Source organism: Nicotiana tabacum, chromosome 7 (genome assembly GCF_000715075.1).
Source record: "Nicotiana tabacum cultivar K326 chromosome 7, ASM71507v2, whole genome shotgun sequence".
Taxonomy (NCBI): Eukaryota; Viridiplantae; Streptophyta; class Magnoliopsida; order Solanales; family Solanaceae; genus Nicotiana; species Nicotiana tabacum.
Window position 1 is genome coordinate 83834808 of NC_134086.1, and position 22193 is coordinate 83857000.

Consider the following 22193-nt stretch of genomic DNA (forward strand, 5'->3'; position numbering starts at 1 on the left):
CGTTTGGATTGGCTTGTTTTAAGTGTTTTTAAGTCAAAATAGCTTTTAAGTCATTTTGAAGTGTTTGAATAAAGTAAAAAAGTGCTTTTAAGCACTTATTTTTAAGCTAAAATGACAAAAACAAGCCAAAAACAAAAAACTAACTTATTCCTAACTCAAGCTAATTTTGAATTCCTAACTTATGCTTAAATGTTATTTTGGCTTAAAAGTCACCTAAAACAAGCTCATCCAAACGGGCTCATAAACTTTTTAAGTCTGTCTTGTAAATGTAGTAGTAGAAGAATTCTGTACAACTCTTTATTTAAAAATTAACACATGAAAATACAAGTAGTGAGTAATAAAGGAATGCAATATCAATCAATCATTTAATCAACTACACTCATACTAACAAATTAAAACTACTGCAACTAACTATCTTATGAAAAAGAAATCAAAAAAATCTACTCACTTAAACATGGCTTTCAAGTAATTCAACCGAAGGTAACTGAAAACTGGTTTCTCTGGGACAGTTATGCACTTGACTAGCCAACCAATTGGCCATGATGCGGCTGCCAAAACAACGCAGATGCCCCACTGCCCCCAATTCAACCTCTCTGTATCTGCAAACTTCTTCAAAAACTCCACCATCACTATTTGAAGAGCCAAAGTGATTCCAATGATCGCCACAAACAACTTGTTCTTGTGTATTCCCTCGAAAACGTTCTTCTTCTCCAGATTTCGTGCATTGAATTCGTTGAACACTTGGCAAAGAACAAACGTGTTGAAAATCAAAGTATCATTTACCCTCTTGTTGACGCAAAAGATCGATTCGCCTTTGAATTGGAAGGTCAATAGAACAACAATCTGATACAAGGCCTGAGCCATTAGATTTCTCCACATAATGTTGGTGATAAGTGGCTCAGTCCTACCGACTGGTAGCTTCTTCATGAGTTCCTCGGTTGGCTTCTCTGTTGCAAGTGCTAGTGCCCCTAATGTGTCCATGATCAAATTTACCCATAGCAACTGTACTGCTGTGAGTGGTACCTCACCAGCTGAAACGGCTGCTACAAAGTTGATCACAAGCGCCGCCACATTTACTGTGAGCTGAAATTGGATGAATTTCTGAATATTGTTATAGACACATCTTCCCCATTTCAGAACAGTGACAACTGACGCAAAATTATCGTCCAAAATGACAATATCTGAACTCTCTTTAGCCACTTCAGTTCCCTGTATCCCCATAGAAAGTCCTATATCTGCTTCCTTTAAAGCTGGTGCATCATTCGTGCCATCACCTGTGACCGCGACCACATGACCTTTCTTTCTCAAGCACTGCACCATTAGAAGTTTGTCAAAAGGAGATGATCTTGCCATTACGCGAATCTTCTCCACTCTCTCCATACGCTCTTCATCTGTTAAGTTGCGAAATTTCTCACCTTCTATGACCTCTCCTTCATCTGCTTCCAAATTGGGATGAAAAATCCCACATTCTGTGGCTATGGCTTTTGCAGTGAACACATTGTCACCAGTGATCATCTTGATATTCACACCAGCATTTTGGCAATCTTCCACAGCTTTCTTTACACCAGGTCGACATGGATCATTTAGGCCGATGAAGCCCAAAAGAATGAAAGAGCTGTCTGGAATACTTCCATGTATTTGTTCATGATCCTCCTGCTCTGTTTTTGGCAATTGCTTGTGTGCAAAGGCAATACATCGAAGGCTGCTGGCAGCCATTCCTTCAATTATCCGATCACATTCTTCCTTGTCTGATTTCTCTAGAGTTTTCATGTTCCCTTCTGCATCGTAGTAATGGGAGCACATTCTTGAAATCATCTCTGCAGCACCTTTCCAATGTGCATGAATTGTTCCATCAGTAATGTTCTTGATTATTATGCCACTCTTCTTTTTCTCCGAATTGAAAGCTTCCACGTGAAGAATGTTGAAATTTCTCTTGACTTGATCCATATCCATATTCAGGTCCAGCACAGCCCATGAAAGAATAGCTTTTTCAGTTGGGCTGCCTGAGAATTCAAAGCTTGAACCTGAATCGGAGGACTTAAAAACACTACCAGTAGTGTTTAGTCCAACCCCTTGATGAAATAATTCAAGAACATTGGCTGAAATTGATGACTGACTTTTTGCCTTTACGTGCTCTTTGCCTACGAAAAATTTTGTGACAGTCATCTTATTTAATGTAAGAGTACCTGTTTTGTCTGTACAAATTGTGGTGGCAGAACCCATGGTCTCACAAGCAGAGAGCTTCCTCACCATTGCCTGATCTGCCATCATTCTCTTCATCGAATAAGCCAGAGTAAGTGTAACAGCTAAAGGCAAGCCTTCAGGAATCGCGACAACAACAATTGTAACTGCAGCAGCAACAATTCCTACCACAGCATTGATCACATCATCCGTTGATGTCTTGCTCCCGTTGAATTCTTTGTTCCCATTCTCATCTTTTGTGTTCCCAGTAAAGTAACGTACCAATAGGACAACAAGAACTAAGAAAGCAACTAGCAATCCAATTTTACCAATCGATGAAGTAAGCTTGTTGAGTCGTTCTTGGAGAGGTGTTTGCTCGTTAGAATCACCGCTAATTTTGCTCATCATCTCACCCCAGGTCGTGTTCATGCCAACCGATGTCACAAGCATCATGCCATAGCCATCGACAACCTTAGTGCCAGAAATCAAGAATGGATTTTGGCTAAGGTTAACCTCGACATGATCACTTTCACCTGTCATGCTAGATTCATCTACTTGTAAAGAATGACCTTGTATCAAAATCCCATCAGCAGGTACTTGATCTCCAATCTTCAAGGAAATGACATCTCCGACCACAATTTCAAATATGGATATCTGTTGGCGCCTCCTCTTTCTAACAGCTTCTACTGGAATATTTTTGCTCACTTTGGATAGCTTATCAAATTGTCTGTTTTGTCTGAAATTACTGATAGACGAAACAGCGATGACAAGAAACACAGCGACGAAAATACTCCCTCCATCATACCATCCTTCTTTTGGTCCATGCTCCTTAATTCCAAATCCAAGAGACAAAGCAGCACAGAACAAAAGAATAATGATTGTGGGATCTTTGAAGGATTCCCAGACAAAGATGAAGAAACTTTTAGTAGGTGGCTTACGATACGTGTTGCTTCCAAAAGCTTCATGTCTACGTGAAACGTCTTCTAGATCTCCATTTATACCATTAGTTGTGTCACTTTTAAGACAAGTAGCAACACCGTGTACACCTCCAAGATAATTAGCAAGCTTGTCAACACTTTTATCTTTGACAATATTAGCTAGACTTGACTGATCAATGCCTGAGAATAAAGAGTGTTCTTGAACTACATCAATGGAGATTGTATCCGTTGATACACGGACTTTTCTTGGACTGTAGGATGGCACAAGAACAGGTGATAGTACCTTTGTGCTGGCCGTCTTATTTAATTTGAAAGCTCGCGAACAATAGATGGTAGCAAAAGCTAAGTGCCATTTCTTTTTGTTGGAGACATCAACTTGTGCTGGCAAATCAATTGCAATGTTCATGCAGAGGTAATGCAAGTTTTCTTGAAACATCATGGAGTAGCTGTCTTTCCTTAACTACAAATAAGGCAAAGATGGTATTGTGTTTATAGCAGTAAAGGATGATGATCAAGAAAAGCACAAAAGAAAGGAACAAATGTTGGAAAGGCTGAACTATGTTTGGAATTTGGTTTGATGAAGTTAGCTCCATTAAATAGTACCTGATGCCCCTCGGAATTAGTTGAATGACTCTGCTTTATTGACTTCTGGGATGTTTCCAACATATTAATCTTAATTTCCAAGTTATTAAGGAATATGAGCTTTATCTATTTTCTTGCGGGCCAATGATCATATAAGAACAATAAAAACACTCAAAGAATTTTAATGCTTTGTTATCTATTTTCTTTTCGCTTTTTAAAAACCGAACCATTGAAAATGGTCTTAAGAAAGAAACTAATAAAGTGCTTGCTTTTATGATCTATCTATTGAAAATTTCATTACTTAACACGTCCCAACCAAATCTAAAATGACGTGGAGCCGATGTGTTTACAGAATCTATAAGAAAAGAGAAATATAAAGAAGTTTAAATAGTCCGTACGTAGTTTCTTGCATATTTTGCTGCACTAAAAAACGTTGTCCGAATATATGCCTTGTGCGTATAGTAATTGCCTTCTTTTTTATTTTTAATATTGACGTACATGATAATTCAAACCTAATAAGTTTATACTTCGAAATTCCTACTGTTTGCATGTGTATGTGCAAGTCGTGTTCTTTTTTACCCATAATAAAAAAATTAGGAATAGCCCAAAAATTTCATTAAGTAAATTACGAAGCTTATTTTGGATTTAACAGCGCAGGTGTAATATAAAGAAGCTTATTTACGATGATCTCTTGCTTGACTATGACCCTGTATTAATTCGATGAGACTGATGGAACAAAAATGTGTTATAGTAAGCTAAGTTTTAGCCAACCGTATGTTTTTAACTTTACTGTATATTAAGATTTACTTAATGATATGTAGTAGTAGTATATATTAACTTAGCTATTAAGATAATTTATTAATACATATGGTTCTTTCTCATTATTGAAAATTAGTCGTGTCGACAATGTGTATCCGTGTATGGTATGAATTAGTGCAGCTGCCAATTTGTTTATTTCACACAGCCAGACCAGCTTGCATGAAAGAGATGAATTTCAATGTCATCCAATAACGACGTAGTTCCATTAAGTATGCATATGAATTTATTCTTTTTTAGCAGCGCTGCCTTTTTCTATGTTTTAATTCTCATTTCGCCGACAATGTTCAATAGCACAATTTAAATCAAGATAAAGTAGAACTAAAATTATAATGGATGTTATATTTTAGGTAAAACTTTAGTGATGTAATTATTTCTTACTGATCTGGGACTAAGGCTGGCAAGTAGGGCTGGGCATATATCGGGTAAAATTGATAATTCAAACCGTTAATTGTTTATTGGGTTATTGGTATCGGGTTATTTGGTTAACGGTTCAGTAACGATTTAAAATTTCTTTACTATTGGGTAATCGGTTCGGGTCTCGGTTTGCCCATTTTGTTAATGGGTTACCTGATAATCCAATAAGAATTAATAAAATTACGACTATACCCTTAAGTATATACATATGCTAGGACTTTAGTTCATTCTCTCCTATTCTTTCTCAGCCGCACTCTTCAGTTGCTTCATCTTCATTCTTCATAGACCTTACTAGTTACTCCTAGCGTAAGTCTTTAGTCTTATACATTAGGCTTTTAATTTCTATAACAAAATTCATCTTCATATAGGGATTGCTTTATGGTTTCTTTTTTCAAGTTAGGCATTTGACAAACAACATCCAATTTATCTTGGACTGTTTGGGGGCTTCAACGCTTGTGGAAGTGTAGATACTGTGTAAAATAAAAATTCTAAATCAATTATTGTTGTTATCATATCGGAGGAGGCAGCTAATGCCTTGGAACATTTTGTGGGAATTGCTGCAATTTGATAAGTATTTATCCACTGATTTTTTGGTGAAGCCTATAAGGATTGAGTAGTTGTTGTCTTGTTAACTTGAATTTTAACTGTTAGTACTATATGTTTGGACTTATTAATTTTAAGGTGAAATTGCTACTACTTTGTATTATTATTAATGTATTTGGAAAACTGTTGTTGAAGAATTAGTACTATTCCAGTTGTGGCCACTGGACAGAACGTAGAAATGGGTAGTATACTATATGTGAATTCTTCTCTTTTTTGCTAAACTCCAGTGAATTGTCTTTTCTTTTTTGCTTAACTCTAGATTGAGTTATCTTATCGGGTAAACCGATAACCGAACCAACAATGATCGAAAACCGATTAACCGATACCCGATAACCGATATCTTATCGGTTCGGTTATCGGTTTATCGAATTTGTAAATCGATAACCGATATGCTAAACCGATAATATTCATAACCGAACCGACTGATGCCCCCCTACTGGCAAATGGGCTAGTCCGGGCGCTAAACAGGCTAAGTGGGTCGGTCCAAACAGTCCCGGTCCCGGACCGGTCCCAAATTAAACGGGCCAAACGTTTTTTTTGTAGGAACCAGCCAGGGACCAGGCCCACAAACTCATGGTCCCGGGCTAAACGGTCCGGGCCTGCGGGGCTAAGTGGGTCCAATGGCTAATTTTTTTAAAAAAAAATTAAATAGAAATTAAAGACAAAAAGATGTTAAAAAAAAATATCTAAGGCAATGCCTTGTAAATTTTATTATAGAATTGTGACCTAAATTTTTTAATTCAAATTTAAAGACTAAAGACAAAAATATATCCATAAGAGTTATTAGGTCAATTAGGTTGCCTAAATCTCTTCCTTATATGCTGCTCTGTAGCTGCCTTCCTCGCTTCGTCTTCGGCTTTCAGAATTGTGAACTAACCTCTTCCTTTTACAGCCAGACAACTGGTCTACTTCAGATTTACGCAACAATTCCAACACAGCACTTTGGTATTTCCCAATATTAGTTTGTTCGGTAATATTCAATCATTTATCCTTGAAAATATCATTGAACTTCGGTTCGAGGATCTTGCGATAAAAAATCTTTAAGAAATTTATCATCTCAGGGTGTGTATCTACATTATAGGAACGGCTCAAATAAAGGGTGTTGCCCTTCCTAATATCATTCTTTCTAGCATTATGATGAGAGGAACAAATCATTTGATAATCATACATCTTTTCAATACAATAACCCACGAAACAGTCTATGTATCGCTCATCCTGTGCCAAAATCAATAGCCTACAAATTATTTCTATCTAGGCTAAATGACGTAGGTGTATTAATTCCAGGGTGACCGGGTTTTATTCCCTATAGAGTTGCTAATATGTAAATATTATTTTTTAATATTATTCCATAAGCAATATAGACATTTAGAAAATAATCAAATGTGTATCAATTAAACTGCTACTCCATTTTCTAATTATACTATTCTCCTTGATACTTTTAATTCAGAAAATAAATCTAAACCATCAATATCGAATTAATTATTATGCTTTAAGGAATATTCAAGATTGAGGCAATACTTTTTCAAATTTTCATCATCTAGTGATCTTAGTTTTTACCGTTATATAGAAAATTAAAAATATTTTCATTTGCTTCGAATTGTTCAAATCTATTTTGAAATAAAAATAGTCTTGTCTACTATGTATAACAGTAATCAACTCTAAAGGACTCTTTGAAAGAATTTGTGATTTCGGTATAAACATTCTTACCAAATTGTCACTTCCTATATATCACACGTTTTTTACAAAATTCGGGTTCGATATTCATTTCAAGTGCAATTTCATTGGCAAAAATCATAGCAGTTGCATATTCTTCTTCTCCACATTTGTTAAAGAAAGAAATCAAACTTTTTTCATTTCATAATTTTTTTTAAACTTATATACGTAAAAATTGCACGGGGCGCCCTATTTAGTTGCCCTATTTAATTAGTATTGTGTTTTGTTAGCCTTATTAAACCCCGTATTGATAGTACTTGCATACCTTATGTAAGAATCTATGAATAAGAATATGTATATTAGCGGGACATGATTTTAATTAATAATTAGTTATTGGCTATTATTTTTGAATTTAAATATATTTAAAAAACGAAAATAAAAAAAATACAAAACTACCATATATATATATATATATATATATATATATATATATATATATATATATATATATATATATATATATATATATATATATATATATATTGGTACTCGGAAAAAAGAAAGTAACCTGGTATAATTTGGTATAATCGGATTATATTAATAATTTTAAAAAAATTATATTAAGATTAAAGAAAATAATAACTTAAACCCAATAAAATTAAATGGATTAGAGTAAATGAAAAAAATAGGAGAACTGAGAGCTAACTAAAAGAGATGTCATCTTGCGTCCTACATGGCCTCTAGTCCCAAGAGAGAGAGAAAAAAAAAAACTCAAAATAAAAAGTAGGATACCAATTTTAAGACATAGTTACGTGGACTATGCAACTAAAGAAGGGGTAAATTTCGCAAACGGTCATATAAATATGATATTTTTTCACCAAAATCATATAATTATATTTTTTTACACAAAAATTATAAAATTTTCACTAACTCACACAAAATTTATAATGACCAGAAAACACAACTTTCCGAAAAACACAATATGGAATAAGAAAATACTACTGGAAAGTTGTATTTTTCGATCAACCTAATTTTTGTGTGAGTTAGTGAAAGTTTTATGATTTTTATGTGAGAAAACATAATTATATGACTTTGGTGAAAAAAATCATAGTTATATGACTATTTATAAAATTTATACAAGTTTTGTACTCAAATTAATTATTTTATTCTTATTTTCTGATATTGAGCTATCAAACTTACATATAACGTTCCTATATTTCTGTAGTCAAACAGTTAAACTAATCATTCCATACATTTGAAGTAAACAATTTTTTGGTATAGCGGGGGTCAATTATTAAAGTTCTATTTTCCGCTTAACTTGATAGATTAAATATCCATTTCATAATTTAACTATTGTTTTTTTATGAATCAATTGAGAAATTCATTAGTAATTAACAAACCCCAATGAAATAAAAGAGAAGAAACACAGAAATTACAAAGGAAGCACAAGATTTCAGATTTTACGAATTAATAATTACTGTGCGGCGTTTCCAGGATATTTCACGGCAATAAACAACGTTATCTGGTGGGGGAAAAAAACGTATCTGAATATATGCTTTCCTGTCCTCTTAAGTTTGCGTGGAGGTGCAACTGATTTTTCTTGTTGCCCATAACTTGGTGGAGATTATTCTTTTCGCATTGATTCAACTTTTTACTCCCTACGCCGTGATTTCCTCTGTGTTCTGTGGAAACTGGAGCGAACATAGCCGCTCTCGATATTTGTATCAAATCAAATAATTTTGATATTGTTAAGTAATAAATTGATGTGCAAATATAAATAAATTAAACATAGTTAAATGATAAAATTGCACATAAAAATCACTTCTCATGATGTTATCATTGGTTTAGGGTAAATATCGAATATGCTTAAGTTTTTCTTTGCGTATTCTGAAGAGTTTTTATATATAGTATTTAAGTGTTTTAGAGAGAAAATTAACAGAAATTATAATTTTTCAGCAGTCAACTTTTTTTAATTTTTAAAGTAATAATTTTGTTTATAATTAATTTAAATAACAAACTTACGATGGATATATAGTAATACTCTATTTAATGAACACGTATATATTTGACGTAATCTGATCGGACTGAACTACTGCCTTGACGAGAAAGAAATGACGGTAAAGCTATCAGGGGCGAAGGCGCATTTGGGTAAGGGTGGTCAACTGACCACCTTTTGTCGGAAATTTATATTATTTATATAGGTAAAATATTATATTTTAGAGGTACATAATATGTATTGAACACTTTTTGCCGAATTATTTTTTTTATTGATTTCAAGTTTGAACACCCTTAAGAAAATTTTTGGCTTCATCACAGAAAGCTATGGACAACTATATATTTAACTTGGCTATTAAGATTATTTATTGTAATATAGTTGATCTTTTAATGGTACCAAATTTAACAGCCGATTTCTCCACTTATTTGTTTCACACATTCAGGACAGATAGGGTCTGGCGAACCACATTAAAATAATTGAATGTGCTTATAGCCTCTCTCCGTGTTCGCCAACGCTCCTGTTCAAAGCGAATGAGAAGGCTTGCTACGCACTAGGGGTGTCTATTTGATCTCAAACCCATCCAATTCGTCCAGAGATTAATGGATTGAGCTATAAACATTTTAACTTATGGGTCTATTTGGGTTGAGTCCAAATTAACCCATTAGTTTTTATAGCTCATTCTGAGCCATTAAGCAGCCCAAATATAACTCATGAAATTCACCCAAAACAAAGGGATCTCAACCTAACTTATCTAGAAATTTACTTAATGGCCCCAATTTTACTTCTTTTTTTTTTTTGTATTTTTAACACCACTCACCCCCTACCCCTCCCCCCACGCGCGCAAAAACCCCCTCAAAATTTTTTATACTTTTTTATTTTTAATTTTCTGTTTTTATTTGTTTATTTTTCTACATCACCCAACCCTTACTACGCACGAATAAATCATGATACTCCCTCTAGGAATTCCTCGGGATCGGTCACGACCCTCTTTGCATATGAGACATCATTAAGCTCAATCATCCTTTCCATCTGTATTTCTATTCTAGGAATTCCTCAGGATCTGTCACAACCCAAAACTTATAATAGGTCGCTATAGCGCCTAACGGCGTTGTCAGGGGAAGCTAGAGGGTCAAGCAGCTAAACCAATTGCTTTGGGCCCCAATTTTTTTTTTTCGTTTTTACATGTGTTCGGTATTTGTATTGAAGCCCCGATATCACGACCCAAAAACCGACCCGGTCGTGATGGCGCCTATCGTGAAACTAGGTCAGCCGACACAACTCTCGAATCAACCATTATTCAATAAAAGTTATTTTTATACCATTTATTAATCAATAATCTCATGATGTAAGTTTAAATGAATAGTGCGGAATAAATACACAAGCCCGACATCGAGGTGTCACTAGTCATGAGCATCTACTACACTGTCTAACAACATCAAGACCAATATGGTCGGAAAAATTACAAGAATACATTAAGGAAGAATAAGGAGGGAGAAAAGCAGGGATGCGATTGTCAGACAACTACCTTGCTAACTCCGATGAACCTGCCATCAACAACAACAACAACAACAACAACAACAACAACAACAACCCAGTGTAATCCCACAAGTGGGGTCTGGGGAGAGTAATATGTACGCAGACCTTACCTCTACCCCGAGGGGCAGAGAGGTTGTTTCCAGGAGACCCTCGGCTCAAAGAGGCAACAAGAGACACTATATTAGTACTATCAATAGACTCATAATAAAACAACATAAAGTACCATAAAATCCATAACATAACATAAATACCATAAAAACAAAGTAACAGCAATATAAGAGATATAGGAAATACGAGAAAGATGTAAGGTATTAATACACAGGAGATAAAGCCCATCATCAGTAGTTGATCAATAGCATCCTAAGACTACTTCCTAACTGGCTAGTCTCACTCTAGTGCGCTGTAACAAAGACATCACAATTTCCCTAACCTACCACCTTAATGCTCGATCTCCACAATTCCCTGTTTAGGGCCATGTCCTCAGTAACCCTAAGTCGCGTCATATCCTGCCTGATCACCTCTCCCCAATACTTCTTAGGTCTCCCCCTACCTCTCCTCGTACCCACCACCGCCAGTCGTTCACACCTTCTCACCGGTGCATCAGTGTTCCTCCTCTGAATGTGCCCGAACCATCTGAGCCTTGCTTCCCGCATCTTGTCCTCCATGGGGGCCACACCCACCTTCTCTCGAATATCTTCATTTCTAATCTTATCCTTCCTTGTATGCCCGCACATCCACCTCAACATCCTCATCTCTGCAACTTTCATCCTCTGGATGTGTGAGATCTTCACCGGCCAACACTCGGTCCCATACAACATAGCAGGCCTAACCACTGCCCAATAAAATTTACCTTTCAGTAACAGTGGCACTTTCTTGTCACACAGGACTCCCGTCGCTAACCTCCATTTCATCCACCCCACCCCTATACGGTGTGTGACATCCTCGTCGATCTCCCCGGACCCCTGAATAAACGACCCCAGGTACTTGAAACTACCCCTCTTAGGGATGACTTGAGAATCAAGCCTCACTTCCACTCCCGCTTCCGTCGGCTCTGCCCCAAATTTGCACTCAAGGTATTCCGTCTTCGTCCTGCTCAACTTGAAACCTTTGGACTCAAGAGTATGTCTCCAAACCTCTAACCTCTCGCTGACGCCGCGTCGTGTCTCGTCGATTAGGACTATGTCATCAGCAAATAGCACGCACCATGGCACCTCCCCCTGAATATGATGCGTTATAGCATCCATCACCAGGGCAAATAGCATCCATCACCGATGAACCTGCCATCGAGCTCAGAAATACCTGAATCTGCACACAAGGTGCAGGGAGTAATGTGAATACGCCAACTCAGTAAGTAATAAAAGTAAATGAAGACTGAGTAGTAAGAAATCATGTTAACCACGTCATAGCACCACAGCGGGTACCGTAAGTTTCCAAAACAGGATAAAAATTAAATCATTTCGTTAAATTTTCAACTTCACTAAAGATCCTTTAGAAAATATCTTTCCAGCCTTTTCAATAAAGGTTTAATAAAATATATATATAAGTAATAAAAATCATAATCGGCCCCTCGGCAAAAACATAATCCGTATATAACCCCTCGAGCAAACAGAAATTCATAACCATCTCGTAGCTTAAAATCTCAGTGGAAATAACAAAGCCAAATCAGTGACTAAATTCCGAACACCTTGTAAAACTTCAGTTTAAAGGTAAGTTGTTTAAAAACATTTGCTTAACATTTTCAATAGAGGCATGGTCTAAAGATGAGTGGAAGCAGTGATTAATCAATATATTCAATAGAAACCCACTTTAAGGAGGAGTGAAACCAGTAAATTCATAAACAGGCCCCTCGGGAAAAACATCACTCTTATACATTTATATATAGCCCCTTGGACAAGCCTCTCAGTCACTCATGACTCAACTCGTATCATTCAATGCTCACACTCAATAGGTACCATATAATAACCGCTGCAGCGTGCAGCTCGATCCATATATATAGTCGATTGCGCTCACTGGGGGTGTGCAGACTCCGAAGGGGCTCCTTTAGCCCAAGCGCTATATTGCTGCGGTGTGCAGCCCGATGTAATATTGTTGTGGCGTGAAACCCGACACACACACACACACACACACACACACACACACACACACACACACACACATATATATATATATATATATATATATATATATATATATATATATATATATATATATATATTGTTGCGGCATGCAGCCCGATTCATAAATATATAATCCTCACAACTAGGCCATCGGCCTCTCTCAGTCATTAAACTCACAATCAGACCCCCGGTGTATCTCAGTCATAATCCTCACAATCAAGCCTTCAACCTCTCTCAGCCATCAACCTCACAAGTCACTCGGACTATCAGTAAAACGGGGTGTTCAGCTCAAATATCATTTATAGTGTAAAAATTGAGTAAATAAGGTTGAGTTAGGAAATTACTAAAATACAGCATGATTGAGTACAATTATTAAGTCAAAACAGTGAGGAAAAGTAGTAAAAGTCCCATAAGGGTCCAAAACAGTTGGCACGACGCCCAAACATGGCATTCCGCCCAAAACATAGCAATACTTTTCAAAACACGATGATATCAAACAGTTTTCAATCAAATACGCGACTTAACAGTCATACGGGACGGACTAAGTCACAATTCCCAACGGTGCACGGCTCCACGCTCGTCATCTAGCATGTGCATCACCTAAAGTAGCATAACGATGTGAAATTCGGGGTTTCATACCCTCAGGACAACATTTACAATCATTACTTACCTCGATCCGGACCAAACTCTAGCCCGCGATGTCTTCGCTTCTCGACTCGGCCTCCGAATGCTCCAAATCTAGCCAAAAGCAGATTCATACCATCAAAATAAGCTAAGGGTACGAAACCCATTCGAAAATATCCAATTTATACCTAAAATCTTGAAATTGGCCAAACCCGACCCCTCGGCTCACGTCTCGGAATTCGATAAAAATCACATCAATAAAATTCTTATCCTCTCATGAGTCCATACATACTAAGAACATCAAAATTGGACATCAAATGGCCCCTCAAATTCCCAATTTACACTCTCCAGTTTCAAGCCCTAATTCCCCAATTTTAGGCTTTAAATTCCACAAACTTAATGTTTAAACAAGTAAGAATCAACATAGGATCGAGTATAGAGTTCAAAAATCTTACCTCCAAGTGTTTATTTTCGATTCCCTCTTCCATCCTTCTCAAAAGCTCCAAAAATCTCTCAACAATGGAGGAAATAGACCAAAAATCGTGAAACCCACTTTTAAACATTCTGCCCCAGATATTATTTCCTTCTTCGCGAACGCGGCCTCACTCTCGCTTTCACGTAGTACAAATTGCACTGCCTCTCCACTTTTCCCTTCGCGAACGCGGATGCTGTCATGCGAACGCGATGCTTCGCCATTCCCGCCTTTCGCGAATGCGTTAATAATCTCATGAACGCATAGCTCAAGGGCCTGGGATGCCCAACGACCTCACTCCTCTTCGCGAACACGACCCCAATGACGCGTCCGCGATGCACATGTTGCCTTCACCTTCGCGTTCACGTTCTCTCCTTCGTGAACGCTTAGAACAAAATCATCATCGCAGAAAACACCCTTCGCGAACGCGATGCACCCTCTGCGAAGGCGATGAACAAAAATCTCTGCAACAAAAACCAGCAAAACTGCCAAGTCCAAAGTCCAAAAATTGATTCGTTAACCTCCCGAAACTCACCCGAGGCCCCCGGGACCTCAACCAAACATGCCTAAGAATTCCAACTTCCAAAACAACATCAAAACACCAAAATCATATCGGATTCAAGCCTAAGAATTCCAAAAACTTCCAAATTCCGCTTTCGATCAAAAAGTCTATCAAACCTCGTCCGAATGACCTGAAATTTTGCACACACGTCACAAATGACACAACGGACCTACTTCAACTTCCAAAATTCCATTCCGACTCCTATGTCAAAATCTCACCTATCAACCGGAAAATGCCAAAATTCCAATTTCGCCAATTCAAGCCTAAACCTTCTACAGACCTCCAAAATACATTCCGATCACGCTCCTAAGTTCCAAATCATCTAACGGAGCTAAACAAATCATAAAAATTTCAATCCGAGATCATATACTATCAAGTCAAACCTTTCAAATTTTAAGCTTTAAATTGAGAACTGTTCTTCCAAATTCATTCCGATTACCCTGAAAACCAAAACCGAAAATTTAGATAAGTCATAATACATCACACGGGCTAGTCATGCCCGAGAACTGGCAAGCGAAGTATAAAAGCTCAAAACGATCGGTCGGGTCGTTACATCCTCCCCCACTTAAACATATGTTTGTCCTCGAATATGCCCAGAGTTGTTCCGAAAACCATCAAATCGCTGTGAAACCTTACCCTGCATATACTCGGGGGTGATCCCATGTCACCCTATCTCATATAGGTCTCGTAACACAATGTAACTAAATTTTCACAATCCAACCTAGCTCATAAACCTTAGAACCACATTTCTATTTCCAAAATCATCTTTAAGATCACATTCCCCCATCTATACACTGAATAAGTTCGAATCAGCTGTGATGAACCGTACCTGCAACCTCAAATGCAATTACATGATATACCACATAACTCAAACACTTGTAGTGATAACTTCTAATCACAGCAGTTGCTCCAAACAACTGAATATCGATAATAAACCTCTCATTAGATAAAGCCTCTTTCCGACACTTTCGTATATTGCCAATGACGAATGAGACACGCAGAACGTTATAACTATTCCTCAGATCAACCATTCATGAAGCTCCCTCTCCTTTGGCAATGACCATAGCAAATTTCTAAGTCGAACATCGATATTATCCTTCCAACATATTGAAACCGAATTTGTTTGTATTCATTATAGATCCCAACGATCTCATCTAATCCAACACCACTACTCTGGTGACATGACACATCAATACAATCTAAAGCCACAACTCGTGCGATCCGTGCACCAATAAGCAACAATCTAAACATACTCAAATCATGAAAATGACTCAAATGAGAGAGTTGTTCCGCAAGCTCACCAGTACCCCCACAACACAATGCTAAGGACACATTACACACTGCAGAACTAGAACACACAAATCTAACCCAAAATATCATACCTGCACATAACCTTGCTGCAATGCGTGATCCTATTCAAACACTGATCCACATGAATCGCCTCAAGTCACTATGCTCAAAATCAACAACCACGTGCAATTTGGTGCCTAACATCCAAAAGTGAATAACTATAACCATAGAGAAGCAAATTACACAATGCCATATCAGTCCGAAAGAGCATACCCAATGCGCGACAAATCATGCAACGCTCAATTACCCGTTTTGCTCAAATTACGCTATAAAGCTCAAATTGAATCGCACCATATGCGCATATAACCAACAAATCACAACTCCTCGTAACACAGAAGAGTAATTCATAGATCATTCTAGAACACAGATAAGCTCAACAACAATCGAATGACACATCTCTCAACAATAACAGTTTGGAGTCAACAATTCCGACGCGGTGCAGAACACTCATCCATGTTGGGCCTAAAATGTACCACACATCAACTCTGGTCACCCACAACAGATAAATAACCCCCCGAAAGTTTACAATGACTGAGTCATAGCACATACTACCATCTGACTAGTTTACCCACATCTTCACAGTCCACAACCGCGAAATAACTTGTTTATGAGAGCTCCCAGTCTCCAAATTTGTAAATCACACTAATCACCATATGTAATCCCAATTCCTTGATACCAACTCCACCGCCCAAATATCTAACACATCCTTGTTACTCGATCATCCCACAAGGGGTACTTATAAAAATTCTCCTGTGCCACCAAGCAAACCTTGAATATCAATAGTCGATCAAACAAGATAGTGCCACAATACCAATAAAGCATCCATAACTCAAACACATCGCCCTTTCTGAAATGTATACCCTCATCAAGCCACACCAATCAGTGATCTCATTTATCTAGTCATCTGAAGTTGTCCATGCTGCCTAAGAATTTATGACCTTCCTTATAAAACTGAACAGTGGCCTTACACATGCAAATCTCAACCCCACACAACATACCGCATATATCATACCATCCTATGATAAATATGAGAACTTCATAATCCACTCCGAGCTACAAGCAACTACGTACTCAGCCAGCCAAAAACTTTTCCATTTGATCTCATCTAGGAGAAATTCATTATACATCTCATGCTCCTCATGCCAGTAGAAAATATACATCTCTAACCATGGTAGAAATCATCAAGAACTATCCAAATTGCATTTACACAAGACCAAACCATCAGAACTAAATTCCTCTAACTCAACCTAGCTATGCAGGCTATCAAAACCTGAGAGCATTGCTACGAAACACCTGTACAAACCTAGTGCATCATAAGCACCCAAGAGTCGATTATATTCGTTACCTTGCTGATCCAACCTACTACCAAACTGTCCTAATTCTCTGAGTTCCTTTCGAATTACCTTCAAATTGACACGTTTCCTTGCTAGTACACCACTATCCTTCACTAAAACTTGCCCCGCGAGCTTTAGCTAAAAATCACATTGCCCTAAGGCTCATAAACCCTCGCATTCCTCTGAAGCACCCCAAAAGTACCACAACCGAGATACCCGCTCTGAAAAGACCTTATGAGAATCTAAAGTCATTACCTTCAACTTCCTAATACTGATGTATAGAATCCATAAATGATATAGAAATACCACGAGTCTTGATACCCTCCATTGCAAACCTCACTTTCTAGCCAAATATATAGCCTAAAAATTTTCAATTATCACATGAAAAATCTTGAACCCATTAGAACCATTCTCGAGAGTTATCCACTCTACTCAAGCCGCAATTAGATCGATCAAATGGACCGAACGACCTATACTCCCTTAACACTCCGACACCGCAGAATGTAACCTCACCTTAATACAACCAAGCAACTTCATGTTGTATGCACCGTACATCCTTTGCCAATAACAACTCAAGTCATTCCATGATTATCATACACCCATAAAGCATAACATAACCTTTATTGAAATTTCTTTCACTCGAGCCATCCTCGGCCTCAACCTCCATAAGTCATAATTGATTCACCCATACGCCTCAAACTGGAATCAACATAGCACATAACCGTGCAATCAATTAATCAATAGTAGACTCCCCCACTTGGCTCAAAGCCATAAATCAAAACACACAATAACTAATAACGCATATACTCTATTACTGCCACAATACCATAGTGAGATTAAACTTAATCCTTCATAAGCTCGTGAAACACAGACCATCTAGTACTTTAAATCTTCTGCAAATCTCGCATTCACCCTCATAATAGTCAAGCCCACTCTCTTAGGCAACCCAAATTCAAATTGCAACACATATATTTCACTGGTAATAGAGATCTTTCAATGAACGACATAAATGATCACGCAATCTTTAGAACAATCCGCAGGGAATAGCCACATGCCTCGCCTCAAACTAACATCTCCGTACACCCTTCCGCCGTCATAAACATTACACAGTCACTTAATCTTCTAGAGTCTAAACTCATCTCACAATGTGAAATCCACTTCACTTCCCAACTAGGCAACATGAAAAGGTCCTTCAGCATACCCACAACTCAGGCTAAACGTCAAATCACGATGGAAACCAATCACCGGATAGTTCTCAATACCCCTAAGCAGACCCTTCTTATCTAGTTCAAATCATATGCACACATCTCGCAGTCACATCATACTTATCACGTAGCTATCCAACCATCACTCCCACCAATAGGGACACTATCGGACATACAAATCCAAAAGCACATGCTCACACAATCAATGCCTCAGTACTTAAGCTATAGGCAAAATCCGGCCTCAAGTCCTCCAGGCTGGCCCAACATAAACACACAGAGATCACACCTCGCGCCTCGATCAGGGAATCACAAGCCAACGATACATATCTGATACTGAGCGCTCATGCGCGCATACGAACGCGTGAAAGGAATTTCAAGAGTTACATTTCAAGATGAATCAAAGACGTACGACAAGAATTCAAGAATGTGAAATTTTTCCTAAAGGTTCTATAACCTCCCGAGGATAACTACAAACGTCTCCATACCGATCCACGAGACTCTGCTAAACCTACTCATGACTCATGAGACCTATGTGACCTAGGCTTTGATACCAACTTGTCACAACCCAAAAACTGACCCGGTCGTGATGGCGCTATCATGAAACTAGGCCAGCCGACACAACTGTCAAATCAACCATTATTTAATAAAAGTTATTTTTATACCATTTATTAATCAATAATCTCATAATGTAAGTTTAAATGAATAGTACAGAATAAATACACAAGCCCAACATCGGGGTGTCACTAGTCATGAGCATCTACTACACTGTCTAACAACATCAAGCCCAATATGGTCGGGAAAATTACAAGAATACATTAACGAAGAATAAGGAGGGAGAAAAGCAGGGCTATGTTCGCTAGGCAGCTACCTTGCTAACTCCGATGAACCTGCCACCGAGCTCAGAAATACTTGAATCTGCACACAAGGTGCAGGGAGTAATGTGAGTACACCAACTCAGTAAGTAATAAAAATAAATGAATACTGAGTAATAAGAAATCACGTAAACCACGTCATAGCACCACAGCCGGTACCGCATGTTTCCAAAACAAGATATAAATCAAATCATTTCGTTAAATTTCCAACTTCATTAAATATCCTTTAGAAAATATCTTTCCAACCTTTCAATAGAGGTTTAATAATATATATATATATATAAGTGATGAAAATCATAATCGGCCCCTCGGCCAAAACATAATTCGTATACAGCCCCTCGGGCAAACAAAAATTCATAACCATCTCGTAGCTTAGAAATCTTAGTGGAAGTAACAAAACCAAATCAGTGACTAAATTCCGAACACCTTGTAAAAACTTCAGTTTAAAGGAAAATTGTTTAAAAAAATTCGTTTAACATTTTCAATAAAGGCTCGGTCTAAAGATGAGTGAAAACAGTAATTAAATCAACATATTCAATAGAAACTCACTTTAAGGAGGAGTGAAACTAGTAAGTTCATAAACAGGCCCCTCAGGTAAAGCATCACTCGTATACATATACATATAGCCCCTCGGGTAAGCCTCTCAGTCATCACTCGTTTACATATATATAGCCCCTCGGGCAAGCCTCTAAGTCACTCATGACTCAACTCATATAAGTCAGCGCTCACGCTCAATAGGTACCATATAATAACCGCTGCGGCGTGCAGCCCGATCCATATATCGCTGCGGCGTGCAGCCCGATCCATATATATAGTCGACTGCGCTCACTGGGGGTGTGCAGACTCCGGAGGGGCTCCTACAGCCCAAGCGCTATATCGCTGCGGCATGCAGCTTGATCCAGCGTGCAGCTCGATCATATATACATACATACATATATACATACATACATACATACATACATACATACATACATACATATATATTGCTGCAGCGTGCAGCTCGATTCATAAATATATAATCCTCACAACCAGGCCCTCGGCCTCTCTCAATCATTAACCTTACAATCATATCCTCGGTCTATCTCAGTCATCAACCTCACAATCAGGCCTTCGGCCTCTCTCAGCCATCAACCTCACAAGTCAATCGGATTATCAGTAAAACAGACGTTCAACTCAAATATCATTTATAGTGTAAAAATTGATTAAATAAGGCTGAGTTAGGAAATTACTTAAATACAGGATGACTGAGTACAATTATTAAGTCAAAAAAGTAGTAAAAGACCCATAAGGGTCCAAAAAGTTGGCACGAGGCCCAAACATGGCATTTCGCCCAAAACATAGCAATATTTTTCAAAACACGATGATATTAAATATTTTTCAATCAAATACGTGACTTAACAGACCAAGTCACAATCCCCAATGGTGCACGACTCCACGCTCATCATCTAGCGTGTGTGTCACCTCAAAGTAGCATAACGATGTGAAATTCGGGGTTTCATACCCTCAGGACAGCATTTACAATCATTACTTACCTCGATCTGGTCCAAACTTTAGCCCGTGATGCCTTCGCTTCTCGACTCGGCCTCCGAATTCTCCAAATCTAGCCAAAAGCAGATTCATACAATCAAAATAAGCAAAGGGAACGAAGCTCATTCGAAAATATCCAATTTATACCAAAAATCCCAAAATTTGCCAAACTCGACCCCCCGAGACCACGTCTCAAAATCCGATAAAAATCATATCAATAAATTCCTTATCCTCTCACGAGTCCATACATACCAAGAACATCAACATCGGACATTAAATGGCCCTTCAAATCCCCAATTTACACTCTCCAATTTCAAGCCCTAATTCCCCAATTTTTGGGCTTTAAATTCCACAAATTTCATGTTTAAACAAGTAAGAATCAACATAGGATTGAGTATAGAGTTCAAAAATTTTACCTCCAAGTGTTTCTCTACGATTCCCTCTTCAATCCTTCTCAAAGCTCCAAAAATAGCTCAACAATGGAGGGAATAGATCAAAAATCGCGAAACCCACTTTTAAACATTCTGCCCCTGAGATTATTTCCTTCTTCGCGAACATGGCCTCACTCTCGCGTTCGCGTAGCACAAATTGCACTACCTCTCCACTTTTCCCTACGCAAACGGGGACACTATCATGGAACGCGATGCTTCACCATTCCAGCCTTTCACGAATGCGTTAATAATCTCGCGAACGCATAGCTCAAGAGACTGGAGTGCCCAACGACCTCACTCCTCTTCGCGAACACGACCCCAATGATGCGTCCGCGATGTACATGTTGCCTTCACCTTCTCGTTCGCTTCCTCTCCTTCGCGAATGCGTAGAACAAAATCATCACCGCAAAAATCACCCTTTGTGAACACGATGAACAAAAATCTCTACAACAAAAACCAGCAAAACTGCCTAGTCCAAAGTCAAAAATTTGATCTGTTAACCTCCCGAAACTCACCTGAGGCCCCCGGGACTTTAACCAAACATGCCAACATATCCCATAACCTCATTCAAATTTATTCCAAACTTTGGAATGCTCAAAACAACATCAAAACACCAAAATCACATCGGATTCAAGCCTAAGAATTCCAAAAACTTCCAAATTTCGCTTTCGATCAAAAAGTCTATCAAACCTCGTCCGAATGACCTGAAATTTTGCACACACGTCACAAATGACACAACAAACCTACTTAAACTTTTGGAATTCCATTCCTACCCCTATGTCAAATCTCACCTATCAACTGGAAAACGCTAAAATCCCAATTTCGCCAATTCAAGCATAAACCTTCTACGAACCTCCAAAATACATTCTGATCACACTCCTAAGTCCCAAATCATCTAACGGAGCTAACAAAATCATAAAAATTCCAATCCGAGATCATATACTATCACGACCCCAAATCCCCGATCGTGATGGCGC

The 22193-nt window shown here is 38.0% G+C and overlaps 1 protein-coding gene across 1 annotated transcript; it reads right to left on the reverse strand.

Moving 5' to 3' along the window:
• Window positions 1-275: 275 nt before the first annotated feature.
• On the reverse strand, window positions 276-3735 carry LOC107792617 (putative calcium-transporting ATPase 13, plasma membrane-type). Its single transcript, XM_016614855.2, has one exon. The coding sequence runs from the start codon at window positions 3556-3558 to the stop codon at window positions 445-447; it is 3114 nt and encodes a 1037-aa protein (XP_016470341.1). The 5' UTR covers window positions 3559-3735; the 3' UTR covers window positions 276-444.
• Between the last annotated feature and the right edge of the window lie 18458 nt (window positions 3736-22193).

Coding starts and splice junctions, on each gene's coding strand:
- LOC107792617 (XM_016614855.2), bottom strand. CDS start 3,558: ATGATGTTTCAAGAAAACTTGCATTACCTCTGCATGAACATTGCAATT.